Below are 26,241 nucleotides of genomic sequence, written 5' to 3'. Positions count from 1 at the left end.
CCTAGAAGAAGCACGACTTCCGGCGCAAGGTACGGTCGTCGCGGTTTGTCGGCCTGATGGCGGCTCCGCTGCTTCACACGCGGTTACCGGGAGATGCGGCCGCCTCGGCCGCCGCGGTCAAGACGCTGGGCACATCCAGGACCGGGTAAGTATCCGAGACTCTTCCTTCTGCGCGTCTGGGACCAAAGCCCGGGACCAGGATTAGGGGAGCGGATCTGAAGGGTCTAGGACAGAGCTAATGAGTGGGCGGGAGCGGAGGGTAGAGCATCATTCCAGGTTCTCAAGAGTGAGCCCGTGCCCCTTAGATAGCTCATAAAGGTGGGAAAGGGGCTGGAAAAATGAACATTTTCTCTGTTCTAGAGTCGTCCTGTATCCCCACTGGGCTCCTTCATAGCGTCCCAGGCCTGGGGCCTCTGTTCTGCTCTTTTACTGTTCCCTCCTGCTGCTTCGTCTGGATTTGAAAAGAGGCCCCTGGGCTATTTGGATTATCAGCCAAATATGCTGTCACCGATGGCAAATTGAGTCATTATTATTATTTTTGGTTTGAAATTTGTTTTGACACGTTTGTTTAACAGTGTTTACCTTGCTCAACTTTTAAAGTCCCTAACCCTCATAAAACACTTCGGGGTTTAACTTTCAAGTCATTAGTAGAATGCTATGCGTTTTCTCTGATCTACCCCTTTTAAAACTTTGTGAAACACTTAGGATAATATTATTCGTAATATTTATTTAGCACCTGCTTTCTGTGTTAGACTTGGGGGACAGTAGTCTGTCAAAAGAGAGAACAGTCCCTGTTCTCAACAGAGCTTCCTTTCTGAGGAAGGGAAGACAGTGAATAGCCAATAAAATGAACAGGATGATTTCAGATAGTGGTAACTGCTGTGAAGAAATAGAACAGAGTGATGGAGGGGAGAGGATGGGTACTTAAGCTTTCTGATGGGGAAGGCCTCTCTGACATTTGAGCTTCAATTTGAATGAAGATAAGAGTCCAACCATGTACAAATCTGGAGAATGAGTGTTTCTGACAGGGAGTAGCAAGTAAAATGGGAATCTGCTTGGTCAGTTTGAAGAAGAAAAAAGACACTGGCTGCAGTGCAGTTAAGTAGTTGGAGGTGAGTTCAGAGAGGTAGGCAGGACCCAGATTAACGTAGGACCTTAAAGACCATGATAAAAATGTTGGATTTTTAAATTTTAAGTGAAGTAGGAAACCTTTGGAACATTTAGTCAGGAGAGTAGAGTTAGCATGATCTGTCATAAGTATTTGAGAGATCATCAGACCACTGAATGAAGAATGGATTATTGTGGGATTTGAGTGGAAACAGGGAGGCCAGTTAGGAGGCTTTAGCGGTAGTCTCACTGAATGATTTTAGTTCAATGAATGTTGGCTATTAATCATTTTTATTATTCCCTGTCATGCACTTAATAGCTTGATAATCTTGGTTCTGTAGGCTTTCAGACATGCTTGCATTAGAGAATGATTTCTTCAATTCTCCCCCAAGAAAAACTGTTCGGTTTGGTGGAACTGTGACAGAAGTGTTGCTGAAGTACAAAAAGGTAAGAGGCGACAAGGTGAGGTTAGTGGGTTTTTTCTCCCAGTTTTATTGAAATGTAATTGACATACTGATGTTTGCTTCTTGCTAGTCAGGCTACAGTTGTAGCTGTTAGATATCAAAGACTGGTAGACAAGTAAAATGAATTTTAGATGTCAACATTGAAATCAGATATTTAGCAACAGCATGGTGCTGTTAACTCTGTTTGAGTAATAACCCCTTTGCTGAGGTTTCACATCTTCAAATGCTTTATTTACAAAATATCTTTTAAAAAATTTAGCAAGTGGTAGAATAAAAACCATTAGAGCATTTTATTTCTTAAGGATTCACCTAAGCATTACTTTGGGACAATAAACCATCTCTGTTAATGAGGGTTTTTTTTTTTTTTAAGTTTGTTTTTGCATTAGTTTAGAAGTGATTCTCCTGTATCTCAGCAAACGAGGGAAAATACGACTGTCTTTTCTTTTTTTACGGCTATTTATTTTATATGCAATCTGCGTTCATATTCACATATATATGTGAATGTATAGTATCATGGAGTGTTGACTGTCATACGTTCAAATGTCATTACATGAGTATGCCTAAACATGAATGGCCTTTTAGTTTGTCATTTTCTCTTTTTAACAAGCCCTCTAGCTCCACTAACATGAGTATTTAAATTTTTTATAGTCAGGATTTTACAATCCACAATTGATGTATGAATGTTACAACGTTCTCTATGTAATATTTAAAAGTCCTGCTGTTGGTCTTTAGTAATAAGAAGCCCAAGCAAGCAAAAATTCATTTTTCCCCCCTTCTTGTTAAGGGTGAAACAAATGACTTTGAGTTGTTGAAGAACCAGCTGTCAGATCCAGACATAAAGGTAATTAATTCTGTGTTTGATCATTAGCAAAATTGTTACCACTTTGTAGAGACGTTAGTTTGTACTTTTGGTCTTCTTCCAGCCTGTAGAACTTGCTCCCTGTTGTCCTTTAATGATTATCAACCTGGCGTACTTTTGTCCCTGAGGGACATTTGGTGATGAACTGGGGACATTTGGGTTGTCACAACTGGGAGAAGGGGAGGGTATGACTGGCATCTAGTGAGTGGATGACAGGGATGCTGCTAAACATCTTACCATACACGTGGCAGCCCTCCACAGCAAAGCATGCCCTGGCCCCAGATGCCAGTAGTCCTAAGGTTGAGAATTCTTTATTTTTTCCTTTCTAGAACTTTTCCTCTATGTTGCGTACAACTTTCATGTCTCCAATGCTAAAAGAAAACAAAACAAAACCAAAAAAACCACAAAAGATGACTTGTCTTTTAAGCTACTACTCTTTCAGCAGTTTAGGGATGGTTCAAGGTATATACCTGTCATGTCGTAACAACTCAATAAATTTTGTTTCCGTTTTTTCCTTTCCTGCCCAATTTTGGAAAGAAAAATTTATTACTGTGGGCAGCGGTAGTCTGGGATAAAATCCCAACTCCATTGTTTTCTGGTCAGAAAGTTGTTTAACCTCTCTGCCTCTGTTTTCCTCCTTGTAAAACTGGAGAAATAAGAGAAGTTTTTTAAATGTAGAAGTTTTAAAAGGATTCAGTGAGTTAATATACAAGAAGCCCTTAGAACAGCCTGTGACTCAAAGTAAGGACTTTGTAATTACTTGCTTTGTTCCTGCTGACAGTCTGCACTTTCTCATTTCTCATTCATGGTTAAATCCACTGCTGTAATTACTATGACAGAGGTTACCAGTGATTCCTTAAATGCTGATTTCAGTGGATTTTTTTTTTTCAAGTCCCATACTAATTACTTTTAGCAGTTTATATGATTGGCTGCCCGTTTCTTAAAACCTTTCCTTCAGCTTCTTTGATCTTTCTGTCTTTTTATCACTTAACTCTAATCATTCTCTTCGGGTTCTTAAATTTAGTGTTGATTGGATTTCCAAACTTGGCCCTTTCCTCACTCTATAGATTCTTCCTGTATGATCTCTTTATTTCCTCCTGGCTTAGGAATTTACTTCTGTCCTGATAACTCCCAGATTTGCATCTGTAGCTCATGTTGCTCTTGTGGGCTCCAGGCTTGTTTCTTAACCGCCAACCCAGAAGTGTTATGGGTGCCCCAAACTTAGCATTCTCTCTTTTCCAGACCCAACTCCACAGCCTTCTTTATGTGCTGAAATGATTTGTTACTTACTTAGTTCTTAAGCTGGGAACCTCGCAGTCCTCCTGGACTTTCTCACCCCTTATATCCATTGATCCTTTGGAATAAAAACCATTTAAGGATTCTTGTTTTGTTGGTGCTCTCTTTTCTGGATTCCTCCAGTAACCTCTTTAGTGGTCTTTAGGATCAAATTCTTCTCCATCTCATGCCCTCCCCCAAATTTATCCTCAGCAATGCAGCATAAGTCATCTCTAAAGCACATTCTAAGCTTGTCATTGCCCTAGTGAAGTTTCATTCCTACTTGAAGAATAAAGAGCCACCTTCTTAGCATGACCTGCAACAAGTTTTCAGTGTTCAGCCTCTCTTGGTAACTTTATTCCCTAAATTTGCCACTTTTTTTCATCCTTATGCCTTTGCATGTGCCTTTTCTTTCTGACTGTAAGGCAGCCTCTGTATCCACTTTACTTGCTACCTAAGTGAGCATGGGCTTTGGTGACATGCCTCCTTCCCTTAGTAGCTTTGTGACCAAGGGCAAATTACTGCATTTCAATGCCTCAGTGTCCCCAGCTATAAAATGGGAACCAGTGGTAGTACCTATCTCGTGGAGTGGTTGTAATGATCAAACGAGTTATCGTATGTTAAAGTCTTAGAATAGTGCCTGGCACATAGTGTTATTTTAGTGTTTATTGTTATTATTACTGTTATTACAGAATTCCTACTCTTTGAGATCCAGCTGAAATGTTGTCTTTGCTAATGAACTTTCCCAGGTTCTAAGCACATGGTTGTTCATTCAGTCCATACCCCAGACTTCCAGCTGATCTTTCTTATTATAAACGTGACTTTTGTAGACTTCAGTGATTTTTCTGGCCCCTCTTTGCTCCCCAGCTTTATCTGTTGGCTTGCTTGTTCACCACATGCTCCAGCCATGCAGAACTACTTTTGATTTTCTGAAGACGTGCCTTTACCTCTGTAAGGTATATAGCTCCAGAAAATACTTTGTTTAAAGACACAGTGAAGCATCACTTCCTCTTTAAAGCTTTCTCTGACCTGTGCCTTCTTCCTCAGCTACAAAGGACCACGTTCTTTGTGTTCTACTGTATTTGATATCAGCACATCTCCTTGGGATTTTGACATACCAAGAATCATATCAGTTGTGTCTGTGTTAGTTTAGAGAAGTGTTGCGAGTAACTTGCTTCTAATAATAGTTCACTACTAAAGCTCCACAGTCTCTGACTGGTTTACTTTAAAAAATAGAGCAGTTTAAGTGGCGTCCTTAAAATTCTGTTGCACTTGTTTTACTGGAAGAGTGACTGGCTAGTGCCAACTTATTTTTATTTGCACATAGCTTAGCTGTCTTCTCTGCTTCAGGCCTTGTTTTCCATAATGATTGTGGACATTATGAAATTACCATAGTGCAGATGAGTTGCAATTTATTTTACTGCCTCATTACTCAGGGTTTCAGCAGAAAATAGCCAGTCTCGTCGAGGTTTGTCACATAGATAATGCATAGAAGGCACTTGTTGATTGAGTGAAGGTGGGGAAAAGATGGGGAGCTCCTCGACATGGAGCAAGGCATTGTGGGAGGATGGGCAGAGCAGTGATCTAGGCAGACTGGTTTGAACCTGGTTCTTCACTGGCTTGGTTGGACAAATTGCTTATTGATCTTTCTTAGCCTCAGTTTCCTTAACTGTAAAATGGGAGTAACAGCAATCTATTTGCAGCCTTGTTAGGATTTGGAAAAGGTATCTATGTACGATGTTGAGCACCGTGCCAGGTGCATGGTGTGTTCTCACTAAATGATTCTCCCTTTAAGTAGCCTGTATCACTCTAGGTACAGCCCGGTCTCTTCATAGTTTATCACTGCAGGTTCAGCCCTTTCTGTTCATAGTGTGTTGCTAAAAGTCAACACTGTATTGCTTTTGTTTCTTTATATGTCTCTTTCCCCTACTGAGTCTTAATCAGCATTAACCATTTTCTTTTAAAAATTAGGGGATTTAATTTTCTCCTGTGTATGTTACATATATGCATGAATACAAACAATATCTTTATTTTATGTAACTTATGTCATATTTTGTACATGGCTTCTTTCCTTTTTTTTATTTAGCAGGTTTTCCCATGTCACTAAAAGTATTATGAACAGTAATTTTATTGCCTGAAAAATATTTCATGGAATACTGAAACCATCATTTATGTATTTATGACACATGTTAATACATTTAAACCCATTTTCAGCTTGGGTTAAGAAAAAGTTATATTTATTGATGACTGGTTAATCAGCATAGACTGTTGTCAACATGCTTGCAGTTCAGCATGGGAATAGAGGAAATAGAGGTACCTACAGGTCCTTGTGGTCTTATAATATTAGAATCTGTTATAATTCTTCAGTTTAAAAAAGCCCCAGGTGTCAATATTTGAGGTGTTCTCATTTTTCTAGGGCAAACAGAACTGATCAGAATGAAGTATTACATGTAATTCTTTTTTCTGTATGTCAGAGTTACCACATTACTTTTTAAACAGGAAAATTTATTGTACCTTTTTTGTTTTGATACAAACTAAGGAATTTTCATCCCAATTTTGGCTGAAGTCCAAGTTTGTGACTTTTTTCCTCTCATTTAAATACTATTGATAGATGATTGATGCCAGAAAGATAACATCTTTTCTGTTATTTAAGTGGATTTTTGATTTTGAAAGTACTTTTCTTTGTTTAACTGAAGGATGACCAGATCATTAATTGGCTGCTAGAATTCCGTTCCTCCATCATGTACTTGACGAAAGACTTTGAGCAGCTTATTAATATTCTTTTGGTAAGTTCACCATTTATTTCATTGACTGTTATACTTAATTCAGTACTTTGAAAATAGTATGTATTGTATCGGTAAAATGTTTCTTTTATCTTTCTCTCCCTCCCACCTCTAGAGATTGCAGTGGTTGAATAGAAGTCAGACAGTGGTGGAGGAGTATTTAGCTTTCCTTGGTAATCTTGTATCAGCACAGACTGTCTTCCTTAGACCATGTCTCAGCATGATTGCTTCCCATTTTGTACCTCGTAAGTGGTTGCTCTTTGCTTGCTTTGATTTTTCATTTTTTAGATATCTCTATTAAAATGCTACCTTCCTGGTGTAATCTGGAGGTTGCTGCACCATGGAAGTTTCCAGGATACATATTGGCAGCAGTTCTGGTACATGTCTGTTCCCTGTAATGACCTCTGAATATGTGTAGTTTCATTGGTTGCTGTGATTTTTATGAGCTGTAATTCGGTTTAGTGAGCTTCTGATGAAGTCTTGAAACTCAGGGATTTTTAGTTGCTTAAAATTCTTGGCGTTTTTTTCCTCCTTAAATTGTAAATGTTATCATTGTATTATTTTCAGACAATAGAAAAATCAGTTTTTTATGTAGCTGTTGATTGTTTAGATCAGTGTTAGAAGAATAATGTATTTTCTTTTTTCCTCAAAAGCCCGAGTGATCATTAAGGAAGGTGACATAGATGTTTCAGATTCTGATGATGAAGATGACAGTAAGTATAAAGAGGACTAAAGCAAAGACTGCCTCCTGTGTCTCAGCGAATGTGTGCTGAGTGATCACGCATGCTGGCACCTCCAGGACTTATTCCACTAGGTAGACTGCAATGAAAGGCAACCTTTGATGGAATCTTTTTATTATATTTAACATTAATATGCCATCAGTTGCCCTTAATGGCATTTTTATAGTCTTCATTGGTAGTTGGTCTTAGAGAAAAATCTTGAAATTATTATTTTGCTGGTTCAAAATGATTCAATTTTATCATTCAAAATGATTCAGTTTCATCATTCAAAATGATTCAGTTTTGGTTAGCAGGTGTTTTTAGCCTCAAGCAGATAATTTTTCAGTTTTCATTTTATCTTGATGCTCATACTCTCCTTTCTTGCCTTGTAGATCTTCCTGCAAATTTTGACACATGTCACAGAGCCTTACAAATAATAGCAAGATATGTCCCATCGTGAGTATACTTCTGTTACTTATTTTGAATCATGGTGTTTAGATCTCAAAAAAAGTATCATCAATTAGTAGAAAATTACAGAAGTGTTCCTACCAAGAAAACTGAAGTTGTATGCGGTATGTTTTTTTTGTATCCTGTTGATACAACATCACATTCTCCAAAAAATGGCATTTCAGTCTTCTAGTCATTGTCTTCAGTTATTTTTCAAAGTTGTATGCAAATTTTCCCCTTCTTCCCTGTTTTTCATGGTGGTTGGAATTTTGCTTTTATCTTCAACAGCCATGATATCCAAAATTTTTCAATGAGAAACCCATGTGTTTGTGTCATCCCATATGAATACAAATTTCAGTTCTAAGAAAAGCCTTTAAAATGTGTGGGTTTCTTTTGGAGGGGTGAACTTCAAATCCCCCCAGTGAGTATTATTTGCTAATTTTAAAAAGTCCAAGCTCATAAAATAACTCCTTTTTAAGATAATATATGTGTAGTGGGAGATGTTTAGATTTTAAACTGAAGCTCTGTGTTAAACTTTTGTAGAAAAAAGAATCTCCCTTTAATTTGCATTTGATATCAAAGTTAATAGCTTAGTTTTTCCTGAGTTGTTAATAGATTTTCTCTGAAGCGATGCATTTATTTTCAGTTGCAGTTGTTTGAGGTGCGAGTTACCGTTTACCTCCTGTATCCATATTTGTGCTTAGAATGAAAATGTTACCTTCCAAGAAAGTCCAGTTAGCATGGATTAGTTCAGATTTTTTTTTTCTTTTTCTAATAGGACACCATGGTTTCTTATGCCGATACTGGTGGAAAAATTTCCATTTGTACGAAAATCAGAGAGAACATTGGTAAGAAATCTTTTCATGGAGGGTAATGATGGAAAAGTTGTTTTGTGTGATTTAGTTTTAGGTGATTTTAGGTCTTTTTCTTAAAAATTGTTTTGTCTGCTGAATTTTAAACTCAAGACTGAGAATTTGACTCATTCCTTTCTTAGCAAGTGACTGACAGGTTCTCAGTGGCTTTTCTCTTATTCCTGTGTGCAGGTCAAAGGCAGAGTCCATGTCAGAAATAGCTGAATAGGCTTAATACTTACCCAGATGAGAATTGCTAGAAGGTTATATTTCATTTACTGCCAATTATAAACATGCCTTATTTGAACATGAATACAGAACTTTCTGTAGTTGAATTCTTCAGTTTTTTTGCATAATATTTAGGTCGTCTGTGTAGCTTTCAGTAACTATTAGTGGTTCCCTTCTAAGCATAGATTATTTTTTCTTGAATAAGGCAGAGTTAATAACTTTCGATAATATTTGTGATACTCTGCTTCAAGTGGAATGTTATCTTTTATGAACATAGATGCAAAAATTCTCAATACTAGAAAATTGAATCCAACAACATATAAAAAGAATTATGCACCATGACCAAATGAAGTTTATTCTAGAAATGCGAGGTTGATTTAGTACCTGAAAATCAGTTAATATAATATACTGTGTCACTAGAGTAAATGATTAAGTACCACTTGATCGTCTTAATAGATCCATAAAAAGCATTTGACAAGTGCTGAAATTCTTTCATGACAAAAGCAAAAGGGAACTTTCTCAACCTGACGAAGGGCATCTGTGAAAAATTCACAGCTGACTTTATACTCTGTCATGAAAGACTGAAAGCTTTCCCCTAGGATAAGGAACAAAACAGGGATGTCCACTTTTGCCACTTCAGTCAGTATTATGCTAGAGGTTCGAGCCAGGGCAGTTTGGCAAGAAAAGGGAAAAGGCACCCAGATTGGAAAGGAAGAAGTTAAACTATCTCTGTTTGCAGATGACATGATCTTACATACAGAACAATCCTAAGGAATCCACAAGAACGCTAGAGGTAATAAATGAGTTCAGTATGATCATAGGATGTAAGATCAATGTATTAAAACTAGTTGTCTGAGACAGTGGGGAAAAGAACAGTCTTTTCAGTACACGGTTCTGGGACAAGAGTGAAATAGGACTTCCTACATCATAAAGAAAATTGAACTCAAAATGGATAAAACTCTTAGGAAAAGATAGGTGAAAACTTTTGTGACCTTGGATTAGGCAACAATTTCTAGATATACCACAAGCAACCTTAAAAAAAAAGGTAAATTGGACTTCATCAAAATTTAAAACTTGTGCTTCTTAGGACACCTTCAAGACAGTGAAAAGATGACTTAAATAATGGGAGAATATTTGCAAATCATATTGGTTAAAGGAGTTGTATCTAGAATATATGAAGAACTCTTAAAAACTCAATAATAGAAAGTCGGATCATCCAATTTAAAAATGGACAAAGGATCTGAATAGATGTTTCTCCAAAATAGACATGCAGATGGCTAATGAGCACATGAGAAACTCAGCATCATTAACCATTAGGGCAATGCAAATCAAAACTGCGATGAAATATCACTTCATACCCACTAGGATGGCTGTACTCAGAAAGATAGATACTAACAAGTGTTGATAAGGAGTTGGAGAAACCAGCACCCTCTTACACTGCTGATGGGAATGGAAAATGGTAAATGATGTAGGTACTTTGGAAAACAGTCTGACAGTTCCTCTAAAAAGGTTAAACGTAGAGTTGCCATATATAACCCAGCATTTCCACTGCTAGGTGTTTACCCAAGAGAAATGAAAACATAATGTCTACCTAAAAACTTTTACGTGAATGTTGAAAGCAGCGTTATTCATAATAGTCAGAATATGGAAACCAAATGTTTAGCAGCTGAATAAACAGAATGTGGTATGCCTATACAATGGAATATCATTTGGCAATAAGAAAAGAATGGTCTACATGCTACTACATGAATAATCATTATGTTAGATAGCACATACTATAAGACCACTTACTTGATGTGTTTAGACTAGGCAAATTCATAGAGACAGAAAGTAGACCAGTGGTTACCTCAGGCTGGGAGGAGGTACATTACTAGAAGACACAGGGTTTCTTTTCAGGGTGATGATAATGTTCTAAAATTGATTATGGTGATGGTTACACAGCTCTGTGACTATACTAAAAACCATTGAATTGTACACCTTAAATGGGTGAATTATATAGGAATTTTATCTCAGCAAATCTGTTTTAAAAACACTGTAGAAGTGTACAGATCACAAACGTAATTTACTGGGGGTAATTAGATTATACTGAAAATTGTATGTATGAACAGAGTAGTTTGTGTTGCTGGATAGTCTTTTCTCTAAATTGCTGAAACTAAAGATTGTGTAATTGATATTTTACTTACAATTATGAAACATTTATTTTCTGTTGAAATGTTTATCTTTTCATGTTTTAGGAATGTTACGTCCATAACTTACTAAGGATTAGTGTGTATTTTCCAACCTTGAGGCATGAAATTCTGGAGCTTGTTATTGAAAAGCTACTCAAGTTGGATGTAAGTATTGCATTATTTGTTTTTCTCTTTCATGCTCATTTAATAATAAATATGTTATAGTATTTGTTATACTCATAGTATGTAAACAATAGTAGCAGCAATGGAGAAGAATCCATAGTTCCACCTTTGATGCTTTCTTTGAACATTTCTTGAACTCCATCGATGTGCTGGGGCTTATAAGACAGTCCCATCTCTCAAGGTTGGGGAACAAGGCATTAATTAGAGAGTCATGTAAATGGGAAAAGACAACTGTGGTAAATGGTATGAATGAAACACATGCATTATGAACTAGAAAACCTGATGTAGTCAGAAGGAATTGGGAAGGCATTCCTAAGGAAGTGATGCTGGAATTCTTTATATCTGGTTTTTTTTTTAAAGAGGCCTGCAATAAGTGCAGTGGGAGAGAGAGAAAGTGGTGGGTTCTGGTGACACGTGGCAGAATGATGAACTGATGCTTGAGACTGGATTGTAAGTGGAGAAGTAGGGGGTAAGGGAAAGGAGCCCTTCAAAGGTAGCTCCCTGTGGAATGGAAGCTTGATGTTGCTTTTAACAAGAATAAGAAGTCAGGAGGAAGTTGCAGGGTGATGAGTTCCATTGCAGATGGATTGAGGTGTAGGTGGGGGAGTGAGGTGGAGTATATTCACCAAGCAGGTGTAGCTGCAGGTAGGGGACTGAGAATAAACCCGACAGGAAAGAGAAAGCGAGATTAAAAGTGGGAGGAAGGTCAAGAGTCTGGACACCCAGGGGGAATCTGGAGGAAGGCAGGCTTTGGTCAGCAGCATGAGATATGCTGACCTTTTTAAGGAGGCTGAGAAAAGCAGAAGTCCTTGGATATGGTGATAAGGAGGTAGTCTGTTGCTGGAGAGAGCATGGGGCATGGGTGGTTAGGAAGTGGGGCTGTTAGAGACCCGGCAAGGGTTTGTGGTGTGAAGAAGGGATGAAGCAGGGGTGAGAGGCATGTTTCAGGGTGGGCTGGCACATTGCTCACTTGGAGTTAAACCTCTGGTCAACTGCATACATAACCTTTGAAAGCTCTCTGTTACATGATTATGGAATATTTTAGAGTACATTTAGAAAGAAGGTCATGTATAGACAGTTAAAAAGGCATGATTTGAATGGTATATTAAACAAGATACTTGAAGGGTTATATACCAAAGTAAATATTCACTAATGCAAATTTGACTTCTATTTAATCATTTTCTGCTCATTTGATTGGTAATATGCTTACACACCATGCATGTGTCTTCTGCAGAGTAGAGTTAGAGTAATTGTTGAATTTGTTGACGCTATCTGATTTAGACCAACATAGCACAGTTCATACTGATTTTATGTAAGTATGTAGCACAAGGGACTTGATTTATAATCTTGTAAATTTCTTCATGACCCAGAACGACGTACAGGTTTGCATCATAAGTGTGTATTGAGTACAGTGCTAATAGGGTGCTAATCCGGACATCTTTAGAACATGTATATCAGATGAGTTTCCAGCCCCTGAATAATGTGGTTGTATTTTAGAAGCTTTTATTTATTTGTTTGCTTGCTTGTTGTAATGTAGGTGAATGCGTCCCGGCAGGATATTGAAGATGCTGAGGAAGCAGCAGCTCAAGCTGGTGGAGCAGATGCCGCGGAAGGACTGTTTAACATGGTCAGCACTTCCTGATGAAGTCGCACGCACGCAGTTCGCAGTCCCAGAGGGCTGGAAGGGGCAGTTAATGGCTTTTCATCTTTTTCAAGGCTTTGGATTAAAACAATAGTTCAGCAAACTTGAAAATGATTTCTTAAATGAGGAGTTTGCTGCTCTGTTGCTTACTGACTGGTAGAGTTGGCTTGTTTCCAAGGCTTTGAATTGGGGTCAGTGAAGTGTGTTCCACTTTTATTTTCACGTTTGTTCTTTCTGTTTATTTTTGTAAGCCACATATTGTTTGTGAGGGAATGATAAACAGAAATGTATACCAGTTTAATTTCTGTGTTTTATAAATTGCGCACCTTAATGCAGTGCCTTATCTGGGGCAATGTCTTAAGTTAAGGGTAATTGGAAGGAGAGCAGGAGTTGGGGATTCAGGTGCCCTTGGGACAAAGGGTGTGAGGAAGCAAGCAACAAAGAGCGGAAGGAACTGAGGACAAGTTTTCTTGGTTTGAAAACAGCCACAGCCTGATCTCCCCAGGAGCTCTGGAGTATGAGTTGCAGGACAGAGAGTCCTAGCTTGAGACCAGGGAGATGGCGTCTTGTGGCCTTTTGTCAGTCAGCTACTGATTCTGATAGGGAGGGCCTGGGAGGAGCAGGAGCAGTTCTTTGGAGAAGGAGGGGCAACTGTGAGCTGTTGGCAGCTGGGGTATGGGTGCCCTGTCCTGGGAAAGGAGACCAACAGTGGGTGCCAGGAGCTGGGGGCAGTCTGTGATGTTTGCATGGCCGCACTGTAAGTGAGTCTTCTAAATGAGAATTGGGCTGGGGCTCTGAATCTGTGCTTTCATTTTGAATTCCATGGGTGGTTCTCATTCTCACCTCTGGTTGAGAGCCCTTGCCTGGAAAGGTATCTGTGTTTTCATTTTATCTTTTAAAGGGCAACAGTTACCTCAGCGTTTTCTCACTAAACTACTTTCACTGAATTTTTAAATATCCATTTTCACTTTACCTTCAAAGGATGAAGATGAAGAGAATGAACACGAAACAAAGGCTGATCCTGAAAGGCACGATCAGATGGTCCATCCCGTCGCTGAGCGCCTGGACATCCTGCTCTCTTTACTCTTGTCCTACATTAAGGATGTCTGCTACGTAGATGGTAACAACCTGTCATAGTCACGGTAGCTGCTGCTGTGTTGAGCACCCACAGTGCACCAGGCTCTGTGCTGGGTGTTTTTCATACGTTATCTAGTACTGATAGAAATCCTGTAAATATCACTATTTTGAGTATGAAGAAAAGAAGGTCTAGAGAGATTATTCCTTGCTCATGCTAGCTTGAAAATGGTGGTACTGAGATTCAGGCTCATTTGTATTTGTCTTCAGAGCCCCTGATATTTTCACTGACTGTTGTATTAAAAGATTGTATATGGACTTTGGTCAGTTTTAGGTGGAGCTCAAATTACGCTCAAGTTCAAGACATTTAAGAGTAGTCTAGTAGCTGTTGATACGTGGTGCTTGGTGTTACATATCAAGTTTAGAGAGTCTTGGTTCTGTGGTTGTGTCAGGTGTGGGTACTGTAGTGAACAACTTTATATGCCTCTTGCCCTTCTGGAATTTTCAGTCTAAGGCTTTGCTGTGAAAAAACGGGTTTTTCCATTCTCACTGCTTAGAGTTAAGAATTGAACTCAGCTGCTCAGAATAATAGGACCTGAGATTCACGTCCTGTTATTATTGGCTATGTTGCTATTTTGACTTTTTTGCTGTTATAAAAAGAATGCATGTTGATTAGAGAAAATTTTAAGAATACAGGAAAGGATTTGAAAAGACAGTTTATGTGACCACATTCCTGCTATTCGTAGAACCATTATTAGCATTTTTATTTTTTTCTTTTCTGTTTGCATGGGTATATATGAGTGTTTTTCTCAGTGGATTTGGGGATCACACTACATGGAGTATTTTGTAATCTGCCTTTTTTGCTTATTATGAACCTTTTCTCATACCATTCACTGTTCTTGGAAAATAGTTATTATTAATCATACAGATTTAACTGGTGTCTTATTTTTTTTCTCCCCCTGCTTTTTTTTTTTTTTTTTGCCATTATAAATAACAGTGTAATGAATATCCTTGTACATATGTCTTCAGTTATTTCCTTGTGATAAATTCCTAGCAGTAGAATTACTGGATCAAAGGGCTTCTGCTTTTAAATGGCAGTTTCAGAATTCATGACATCACAGTAGTGTGTGTAGGGTGAAGGCCTGCTTCCTTGCCAGCACTGGATTATTATACTTAACAAGGAAAGTCTGTGCAAAATAAAAATGGCCTTTTCCCCCGCCATGGCTTAATGGATGATGCTTTTCTTTTTTCTTTTCTTTTGTTTCTTTTTCTTTTGTTTTCTTCCTTCCTTCCTTCGTTTCTTCCTTCCTTCCTTTAGTTTTTTTTTTTTTTTTTTTTTTTTTGAGGGGATGGGTAATTAGGTTTGTTTATTTATTTGTTCTTAGATGAGGTACTGGAGATTGAACCCGGGACCTCATGCATGCTAGCATGCACTCTACCACTTGAGCTATCCCCTCCCCCTCTTTCTTTCTTTCTTTCTTTCTTTCTTTCTTTCTTTCTTTCTTTCTTTCTTTCTTTCTTTCTTTCTTTCTTTCTTTCTTTCTTTCTTTCTTTCTTTCTTTCTTTCTTTCTTTCTTTCTTTCTTTCTTTCTTTCTTTCTTTCTTTCTTTCTTTCTTTCTTTCTTTCTTTCTTTCTTTCTTTCTTTCTTTCTTTCTTTCTTTCTTTCTTTCTTTCTTTCTTTCTTTCTTTCTTTCTTTCTTTCTTTCTTTCTTTCTTTCTTTCTTTCTTTCTTTCTTTCTTTCTTTCATGTGTTTCTTAATGGTATTGTGTTCTTTTTAAAAATTTGGTAAATGAAACTGATAGCTTGAAAATAGTATCTTTTTAAAACTGAAATGCCAAATATCCTTTGTAGGTAAGATTGATAACAACAAAACAAAGGATTTATATCGAGATCTCATAACCATCTTTGACAAACTCCTGTTGCCCACCCACGCCTCTTGCCATGTGCAGTTTTTCATGTTTTACCTCTGTAGCTTTAAATTGGTGAGTATGTCAGTAACGTTATTGTAGCCTATTTTATCCCTGCCCGCAATTGTCCCTTGAAAAATGGGGGATGGGGAAAGTAGGGAAGGGAGACTGAGAGGTGAGTATTTCTTTGTCTTGAGCTCGTTTTACTTAGTGCCCCTGATGAAATAGCATGCCCATTTCAACTCATGGAAGGAGCAACGGGCACTGCTGCCGCCTGTGAGTTCAGCTCTGAAAATGTCATCCTATGTTTGGTCCGCTAGGTGGTGCCCTTGCGTTTAATTCAAGCCTTTATTAAAATCTTAAATGGGGTATTTGTCTGCTTGTTTTCTTTATTCTCATTCAGTTGATCTTAACTAGCCCAAACCAAATTTTTAATCCAGAATTTTAAAACTTTTGGCTTTGGTTTTCAATTTTGAGAACAAAGCAAAACAAAGAACAGAGGACTCTTTGCAACTATTTAGTTTCCTAGAACAGTCCAGGAGAGCATTGGTCCTGGGTAGGAAGGTTAAACTCAGTCTGCCCCGAGCATGTGCTAGTAGCTTTTGAAAAGCTACTTTATGAAGTAGAGCTATTTGGGAGAAGTTGGAGGTTGTGTCCTTTGTTAAGAAGAAGCGTAATTGGTCTGTTTTTCTTCCCCTGTGGTTAGCATATTTAGTCAAATACCAGCTGTACTTGAATCCCTATTTCCCTTTCTGGTTAAGTTCAACGTGCAGTCAGAAAGGTCCCGCAGGAGGGTTTCCCATGTGAGTGTGGATTATCACTGATTTTCAGTTCTGGCTGACTGTCACAATCACTTGCAGAGCTTTAAAAATAGGTGGATTCCAAAGCCCTGTCACAAAGTCTATGGGGTTCCCAAGCGCTGAACCTGTAGGGTTGATTTTGACGCTCAGCTGGTTTGGGGATCTGTTGAATTATTTAATGCTGGGGAACACTTTTTGTTTTTAGTAGTATTATCTCAAAGTTTTTAAAAAATAAGAAACATGATAGCTGTATTTGTTATTTATCTAGCAGTATAACTGAGATACTAGAACCTTCCCATATTGGTGAGTTGAAAACCTTAGGATTCTAATAGCTGGAATATCTTAAGCATTAAAAAAATGAGACCAACACCTCTTTTTATAGGGGTTCGCAGAAGCATTTTTGGAACATCTCTGGAAAAAACTGCAGGATCCAAATAATCCTGCTATCATCAGGCAAGCTGCTGCAAATTATATTGGAAGCTTTTTGGCAAGAGCTAAATTTATTCCTCTTATGTAAGTAGCCTAATTTTCTGAGTCCTTTTTCACATCATGCTTTAAAAAGATTATAGTATTGTCTCAAGGCAGGGAAATATCTGCCTTATTTTTTTGGTCTGTCTTAAAAGTGAAAAAATCTGTTCTCCACTCTCTGCAAGATGTTTATATTTCCAAGAGGCAATTTCAGAATAAAACGTCTCCTTTTTTTAGATACAAAACCTCATATTCAAAGCTTTTGTCATCTGTTTTCTATGGTTGTACTTCACCATGAAGATCCCTTTGTCTTCTTGAATGATGTACAGTGTTATATACTGTTTTGGTTCTTTTTATAGGTTTATCATTTTTCATTTACAGTCTGAATCAGTTGTATCTGATAAAGCTGAAGGAAAAAAAATCCTTTTAAAGGTAATAGAAAGATCTATCTAGGAGGCCAACTTTGGGCCTGTTTGTTCCAGTGATCCACGAAGGTATCTTTGGGCAAGGTTGCTATTAAAAACCCTTTCCCAACAACTAAAAGCCATTCTCTCCAAAATTGTTGACCACAGGACTTCATCAGAACCCCACAGGGAATGGTGAGGTCAACCAGACTGTCTTTCTCTTGTAAGATGTGGTAAACATGTCCTGTTCTCTGGCTGTGTACCCCTAAGAGGGCTGGGAGGCCATCGGGCGTTCTTGGCGGCCTGCCTGTTGTTTCTAGAAGGTCCATTTGCCTGACCTTGTAATTGGAAGGCTGTCTTTCCACCTACCCATCCTTCCTTTGTTTGCCCATGGGTGATAAAGAAGCCAACGGACTTACTTTCCTTTGTAATAAGAGGCAATTATGTGTTTTCATGTTGCTCTAGTTTTTTTATGAAGCAAGTGAAGTTGACTTGAATTTTTCTTTTCTCTAGTACTGTAAAATCATGCCTAGATCTTTTGGTTAACTGGCTGCACGTATACCTTAATAACCAGGATTCGGGAACAAAGGCATTTTGTGATGTTGCTCTCCACGGACCGTTTTATTCAGCCTGCCAAGCTGTGTTCTACACTTTTGTTTTTAGACACAAGCAGGTTTTAAGTGGAAACCTGAAGGAAGGTCAGTGATGTGGGGTTGATGGCTGTGAACTGGGTTTTCCTTGTGTACTAGTTACTCTTCAGAATGAAGATTCATTACTTTTTCAATGAAAATTATGGAGTTGGAAAATCACACATGCATTCAAACTTCTACAGATAATTTCAAGCAGCTTATAGCCCCCTAAAAACCCCTTCAGCCTTCTCTGTAACAGTTGATGGATTTGAGGTTGAGACTGTTCGCTTGGCATCTAGAGTAATTGTAAATGCGCCCAGCTCAGAGCTTTGATCCCCCCACTCTGCCCTCCTGCCCATCCTTGTAACGGCCCAGTGAACGGCAGGTGTCATTCTTACTTTACAGAGGAGACCAAAGCACAGGGAAGTAACTTACTGGCAGGATTAGAAATTAAAACCAGGTGAGGGTGACTCTGAAGCTTACAATCATAATGATTATGTTCCTTTCATCTAAAGACTTGAGTTAATTTACCAGTTTTCAGTTTTGCTAATTTCTAAGGGTTGTTTATAATTGAATTCTACCAGATGAAGCTTGTTTCTTGGGTTAGTGTAGTATAGTTGAAGGTAGTCCTCAAAAATGACGTCAGTTAAGTCAATTTGAATTGTTTATTTTCATGAATAATACAAACGGTTTAATATGCTATTTCCTCAAAGCCAGAGTTCCTCAGACTCTGCACTACTTACATGTGGGCTGGATGATCCTTTGTTGTGAGGCTGTCCTGTGTATTACAGGGTGATTAGCAGCGTCCCTCACCCTCTGCCCACTAGTTCCCAGTTGCATGGCTCCTTACCCTCTGTTGTGACAACTAAAACTGTCTTCCAGACACTGCCAGATGTCCTCTTGGGGACACAGTTGCCTTTAGTTGAAAACCACAGCTCTCTAAACTGAAACTGGTATGTGTTGCTTTACATCTATTTACTTACATCCTGAGTGCTTCTAAAAAGATGTCGGGCTTAAAAGTAGTTGTATGAACACTGGTAGGACAAGGTTTTATCACAAGGTAAGTACAATCTCTGCTTCTCTTTATATAAATAAATGATAGATTCTTGGTTAAAGAGGACCTGTTTCTTGTAAGCCATGACATTACCACATTTTTAGTCATTTTTATCAAAATATACATCAAAGAATCTCCTAAGAAACTCTACTTAGGCACAGGTTGTTTTGCTTTCCTTTTAAAATAAGTGTAGAGTCTTTTTAATATAGGACAGAATTATATTTGTTCCAGAACAGTAGTGTCAGTTGAATTTTTCCTTCTATCTTCATAGTTTCCTTGTTTGAAAAAAAACAAAACTGAAATACCAACACTAATGCACGCTTGAAAAACACGCTCAACTCCACTAGTAAGACGTGCAAGTCTTGCTGTCTGTTTTGTTGTCTGTCAGATTGGTGAGTCCAAGGAGAAATTCCAGATTGTCCAGTCACTATCTCCAGGGAGCGGAGAATCGCTCTGTGCCCCGGCTTCTTAATGAGTACATGACTGTTCTCGTGTGGTCTTTTCTTCCCCTCTACACTCAGCGTCTGCTGAGCTTGCCTGTGTCTGAATTCCAAATCGTCGTGTAAGCCTGGGGCCCTTGAGGAAAGTGTTGCTTTGCTTCCTAGGTTTTTAAAAGAATAAACTGTTTTCTTTAGAAAGGTTGGTCTGGTCATAAATGCTTATGGTTAAGCCTCGTGCTGTTCTTCGGGGCACTCCGTTGTGTGACTGTCCACATGGGCCTTTAAAGCATTTGTTTTAAAACTGTTTAATGAAATAATCTGTGCTGCTGATACAGGTACGTTTGTACCTTTTTAAAAAATCTTTTTGTTTTTTAATCAAAGGTCTGAGTTACCTTCAAAGTCTAAATTTCGAACGGATAGTGATGAGTCAGCTAAATCCTCTGAAGATTTGCCTGCCCTCGGTAGTTAACTTTTTTGCCGCAATCACAAGGTAAGTTATTTAAGCTTTATTGGTGGAAGTTATTTAAAGGTAAATTTATGTTAGTATGAGTATTATAAAATTCCATTGAATTTCTGTGAAATTATTTAATAAAACTAACAACAATAAAACATTTAAAAACCAATAACCCAGCCCTTGCAGTAAACACTGCACTGAAGCTATTATTTGCTATTGTTTCTATATTTTGGCTACATTGGAAATTGCTACTACTTTTTTTTTTTTTTTTGCTACTGCTTTTTAATCTAAAGAAGGTAATTCGACAGACAGCTTAGACACTTCGAAATAAGTAAGGCAGCTGGTAAGCTGAGAGATGTTTGTGAGAGTGACTCCCGTGATAGTAATAAAAATAGACTGGATGTGAGATAAACGTCCAACAATAGGAAATTGATTTAGTGAGGGCCTTACAGCTGCAGCTGATGCGTAGCATGTGCTGTGTGCCCAGCACGGTTCTCATGGGCACGTCACATAGGACTCGCTCAATCCTCACACAGTCCTATGACTGTTATTAGCCCCTGTTTATAAATGGTAAGAGGGTGGCACAGAAAGGTGAAAGGACTTGGGTGAAGTCACGGCTGGACTGTGGCAGAGCTGAGGTTTGAGTGCTGGCCGTTGGCTCCTTTGTAAGCAGTCACAGAATTACTCTGCTTCGTGTAAAAAGTGAATTGGAGACCTTGGGCATCTCATCAGGGTGTTGAGGGCAGGCTCATAGCTTAAAATCTTCAGCAGATTATGCTATTAGAAGACAAGAATAATTTCTTCATGCCTCAGTTCCCTTTAGACAGCTGGCCGCTCTCATGCAGCAACCTTATTTTTCCTTTGCTGGTCATCTAGCTCAAGGTATTCTGTCTCTCAGAGGTCTCAAAAATGACAAGAATTAAGAAAAGAAACCAGCAAGCAGTAGCGTCCAGTGGGTGAAAGTTTGCAGCATGTTGCGGGAAGATAGGAGACAGCTGGAAAAGTAAGGATAGATTCTTTACTATCCTTTACTGTTGGGATTTAAGCTGTTGTGGTTTTTGAGTATTGGGAGCATGGTTGTCTGTGTGTCCTGGTGCACAGGCATGTACTTCTGTCACCCAGAAGTGCAGTTGCTGGCTTGTAGGAGGTGCTCATCTTCAATTTTACCAGATGCTGCAGAGTCCTCCAGTGTGGTTTTACCCTCCCACCAAGAGTCAGATGTGATCCTTGGCCAGTGGAACGGAAATAAATGTGTTGCTTAAAATCGCAATAGTGACCTGAGAACAGAACCTGAGCGAGTACCATGGGAGGGAGAGAGTTGGCAGAAGTGAGCTAAATCTTTTCTCCTTTTAGAGAAGCAGCCTGTTGAATGACTTGATATTGCCAAGTCACATGGAGGTAACCACCACAGGGATTGACAACATAATGGTCCTTTTGATTTTTATTGCAAGTTCTTCTGTTTAACTGTTTTCACTCACTATGTCTGTTCCTTTACCATCTTTGAGCGTGACTCAGTAAACCCGATGTCTCTCCCTCAGCGCACTCCTTAATTTCTTCAACAGCCAAGTCTCTCCATCAGCAGCCCATATCCCCTCTCAGTGAATCCTGAATCGCTTTTCCACCAACCTGCTAATTCTATTAAAAACATTTAAAATAAATAAAGACAGCTATGTAATTTTGCAAACTGAAATAGTATTTCCTTGAACACATTCATTTTTAGTGAGTCATGCCTATTAATAATCTAAGCCCACTCTCATGTTTTTAAAGTGACAGCACAGACTAACTTGTAAATAGCAGGCCCAGAGAACTGTTCCCTGTACTTTATGTTGTTTTTTCTTGTGCTTGTTATGTTGATAATATCTTTGTAGTCACACACAAACAGGTGTGTCCATGCAGAGAGATTCCAGCGTGTTAACGCCTCTGTGTGTGTTGGTTTTGTTGTCCTACAGCAAATACCAGCTCGTCTTCTGCTACACCCTCATTGAGAGGAATAACCGCCAGATGTTGCCTGTCATCAGAAACACTGCTGGTGGGGACTCAGTGCAAACCTGCACAAACCCACTGGACACCTTCTTTCCCTTCGACCCTTGTGTACTGAAGAGGTAGGTAGTCTTGGACAGTCGACCTATCAGTGGTGAATTTAAATGAGGTGTGTATATGCTTTTTCCAGGATTGGGACTTAGAATTTCTTTGCTGTGAGTGGCCCTTCTTGGCTGTTTATTAGGGTCTGCTGATCTCCTTGCATGTATTACAAGCCTGGCGTGGAGAGGCCTGTTCGAGGCTGCTGAGGGCTGTAGCACACTGAGACTTGCAGATCTCCACCTCAGTAGGAGCCCAGATTGACACCAAGGGGTTTTTGTTTCTCTTTAGACCTGTTGGTTTAAAAATACAAAGAAATTGAGACTAGAGGTGCCTGGATAGGAAGGATGCCACCCTATTTGGTCTCTGCCAGATGACTTATTCCTTCCTCTACAGACATCCCACACTGCTGGACAGGATAAGCAAAAGCCAAGAGATCTATCTGGATGAGTAATTCTGGAAAACCCCCAAGCTAGTCTTAACTTGCATGTGTATAAGGAAGCAGGATTTTTGCTTATTACCGTTTATAACTAGCAACACAATGATTTTGGGATTATCTGGTCCCTCAAGTCTTGGTTGACTGAAACCAGATTGGTTTTTTCCCCAGACTTATTTGTAGTAAATTTACTTTAGGAATAAAAAAAAAGGAAGTTCCAGAATAATCCAATTTCACCTTCATTTGAACGTATTACAACTCATTGTTGATCTTTGCAAAGCTGAGGAGTAATTTCACTTGAAAATTAAAAAATGAGAAACATCTGTGTGAGCGGATGAACTTTTAAAAAGGAGCCACACTAGTTACAGTACTTACATAGAGTATTTTTTTGACACTATTATAATTTGAACGATAGTTTTTACGTCCTCGTTTTGAGTCTCGTGAGAAAAGATGTAAGTATGTTTTGACCTTCGCTGTAGTATTTAATTTGATTTGGAAATGTGATCTTTTTGACAGATCAAAGAAATTCATTGATCCTGTGTATCAGGTATGGGAAGACATGAGTGCAGAAGAGCTTCAGGAGTTTAAGAAACCCATTAAAAAGGTAAATTTGTGCTTCAGCACACTTTCTGGGAATCTCCTGTGTGGTTAGAGATTACAGTCAAATAGTGAATAGTAACGTTACACTTAAAACAATACTACGTTTGTTCATTCTGCCATTACAAAATCCCAAACTCAGGTTGTGTTCTTACAAGAAGAATTTTTGTTTGTTGCCTTTTTAATGATTTGTTTAAACCAGACCCTTCACCTGCTGACTTTGGAAAGTGAAGGATAATCAAAAATCAGCTCCACAAATTTAGATCTTTACCACTTGATCGTTACCACCAAGTAACACGCAGATTTACTTACTGTTGAAATTTTCCCAGACATAAGCATTGGTTGTGTGGGTTTTCATGACTAGAGAGTGAAGGTGAGGTCTGCAGTGCAGACTCTGGGGCACTTCACCTGGAGCCGAGGCAGTTAATGCCAAAGGAGGAAATTAGAATCCAGTAGTAAAAAATGTCACTGTCTATTTCTTTGTGGCACACTGACTTCCACGTTAAATGTCAGGGGGGAGGGGATAGCTCAATTGGTAGAGCACGTGCTTAGCATGCATGAGGTCCTGGGTTCAATCCCCAGTACCTCCTCCAAAAAAATAACCTAATTACCCTGCCCCTCACCCCAAAAAACCAAAAAAGTAAAAATAAACTCAAGCCCATTTAAAAAAAAAGTAATCTAAAAAAAACTCTTAAAAAAAAGTCAGCTTTTTATTTTCTTTGTATTTTGCATTTGAGGCTGGTGGTCGTTCATCCATTCATTCATGATGTGTTAGATTGAGCAAGAATGACATATGTTACCTGCCCTTTTGAGCTTAAAATATGTTTAAAAAGAAAAAAAAAATCAGACTTTAAACAATTACGTGTGTTGAGTAATTTTATGGGTGGTTCATAAAAAAAAGAGGTATGCGTCAGAGGGAGCTTTGGAAATTAGGATTTTTTTTCTTCCCCTTTGTCTCTCCAGAAGTAGCACATTCCTGAGGAAAGGTGTTCATGAAAGTTTTTCAGACTGCCAGTTGTGATCTTTCTGATAATCTCTGTTCTTTGTGCAGGAGGTGGTGGAAGATGAAGAAGATGATTTTTTGAAAGGTGAAGTTGGGATTACACCCAGCTCCTTTGATACGCATTTCCAAAGTCCTTCGAGTAGTGTGGGCTCCCCACCTGTGCTGTACCTGCCAGACCAGTCCCCTCTGGTCACAAGGATCTGTGATTGAGACAGACATTCCTCCACCATGCCCTTCAGTACTAGGGTTCATACTGTTTGAGCATCACATTGAACTAGAGCGAATTCATGCTTCAGGCATCTTCCTTTCAAGCGAGACTTACTCTAGTGTCTCAACAGACTTTTTTTTTTCTTTTTCTGTTTTGTTCCTGTACAGGCAAAAGGAAAAGAGAATATCATGTGCAATATTTTACAGTGGAGTTGATGATAAATGTTGGAGGCTTGGCTTCTTTCTTTATACATTTTTTGGTTACAGCTTCTTGACATAATTGTCGTGAAATTTCTAATGTTGGCAACAGCCTGTTTTAACAGAATGCATTTTTAACAAGATTTTTGTCAGAGCCACAGTGACAAGACTTTGTTGGTTTGATATCTTTTCACTGGAAAATCCTCTAGGACATTATTTAAAGCCTTCAGAACGAGTTTAACTATTCTGGGTACGTTGTTTACCCCTTGCTGTAACAATGTATATGGTAGGGTTTCAGTGGGGTGCAGAGAAGATAGGAGGAAAGTGTAGGGAAGCGGCCAGAGCTGGTCCTGGATGCTGCAAGTTGGAGCTGGCACTGAAGGAGACGTCCAGGGGCTACAGAAACCAATAAAAGCCTGAGGGGGAAGAGAAAGAGGATTTAGGGAAACAGAATCAGACAAATCATACACTTGTGAGTGTAAAAATGAATTTCAAAGGAATAAGGAGTTCCAGGGAAATGGAACTCACGTTGAAAGTGGGGTTGGACTTTTATAAAACTCAGCTGATAGCATTTGATCCTGAGGCCCCCAAGACTGCTGTTAGAACCGGAACTACTTGTTTGTACTGGAATGATGTATTAATTTTTTAAAAATCAGAATCAGTTGGTCATTTTGAGAATTTCTTTGTCCAAAAATGGGGGGGAGAGAGGATTTTAGGTTATTTGGTGGAATGGTTTTGCTAAGAACAATAGGCCAAGGTTCCAGCTACAGTCTCTGCGTACTGCCTGTTTGTACCATGAATTCTAGCTGAGTGAAATCCTCCCCTGGCGAGGCTCTTTTTGTATTTTTATAACTGAACACTGAGAGAGAGGAGTCTAAACAAACAACCTCGCTTTGTAACAAATTTGTGTAAGTGCTGCTAGAGCCATTTTGAAGCTCATGCATATTTTAGCTTCATTCCTTATTTGTGTACTTTTTTTGTTACTTGTGAAAATGGACATCTTTAAACGTATTTATTTTTCTGCCACTTTTCCTATTCTTTATTTAAAGGCAAGCGGTATTTTCTCGATCACAAATATTTTGTAATGAAATGCTTTCTCTTTCCTAGGGCTTTGTATGCTCTTGTATAATTATATTGATGGCAATGTGGAGTTTGAACTTCAGTTTGTAAATACGTTTTTGGAGAACAGAAATGTTTATTGTTTTAAAAAGTTTTGGATATTGGCGATTTTCTTTTGGTGATTTAGTGGAAAGTCATTTGAGAACCTTTAGGTTTCTATTTTTTTTAACTGCTGACAAAAAGCTGGAATTTTTGGGTAGTGGATAAAACAAATAATTGAGAATGTGCCGATAGATATTTACGGTAAGTGGGGTCTTTGTGGGTTGGGAAGTAGTTTTAATGTAGAAGGATATATTTACAAATGAGCTTGTTTAATTTCAAATGAATTTGAGAAAAAAATCCATTGTGAAAATAAAACAATGATATGGATAATCTGAAGCTTTTGTTCTTATGCCAATAAAGGGAAGTACCCCAATAGAGAGGCTTCTCACACAAATGTTCTTTTGATTTCTGTGTGTTTATCACCTGTATTAAAGCACCATTGTGAAATGACCAGTGACTTATGAAGTGTCATGGGTTTAATCTTTCTGACCAGTTGTGTAACCTTGAGCAAGTTACCTAACCTCCCTCTGACCTGCACTTTAATTGAGCTGGAAAGTGAAAATAACTAATAACCTACTTTAGGGTTGTGAGGATTTGATGAA

The 26,241-nt window shown here is 38.6% G+C and overlaps 1 protein-coding gene across 2 annotated transcripts; it reads left to right on the top strand.

The window, feature by feature from the left end:
* Window positions 1-26,089, top strand: RRN3 (RRN3 homolog, RNA polymerase I transcription factor). 2 transcript variants are annotated; one of them, XM_010961108.3, is made up of 18 exons: window positions 1-145; window positions 1,500-1,554; window positions 2,356-2,412; window positions 6,402-6,491; window positions 6,604-6,733; window positions 7,142-7,201; window positions 7,600-7,663; window positions 8,433-8,502; window positions 10,968-11,066; window positions 12,622-12,711; window positions 13,708-13,846; window positions 15,654-15,784; window positions 16,892-17,022; window positions 17,895-18,079; window positions 19,886-19,994; window positions 21,908-22,060; window positions 22,990-23,077; window positions 24,122-26,089. In XM_010961108.3, exons 1-18 carry the CDS (start codon window positions 57-59, stop codon window positions 24,281-24,283), a joined length of 1,902 nt encoding a protein of 633 aa, XP_010959410.2. In that variant the 5' UTR covers window positions 1-56; the 3' UTR covers window positions 24,284-26,089. The 2 variants fall into 2 exon arrangements, with proteins under 2 accessions (XP_010959410.2, XP_010959409.1); XM_010961107.3 differs by having other exon boundaries at window positions 1,449-1,554.
* Window positions 26,090-26,241: the final 152 nt, after the last annotated feature.

The sequence above is a fragment of the Camelus bactrianus genome, chromosome 18 (assembly GCF_048773025.1).
Source record: "Camelus bactrianus isolate YW-2024 breed Bactrian camel chromosome 18, ASM4877302v1, whole genome shotgun sequence".
Lineage (NCBI taxonomy): Eukaryota > Metazoa > Chordata > Mammalia > Artiodactyla > Camelidae > Camelus > Camelus bactrianus.
Note: the sequence above shows the minus strand (reverse complement) of the source record. Positions and strands in the feature narration are given on the sequence as shown.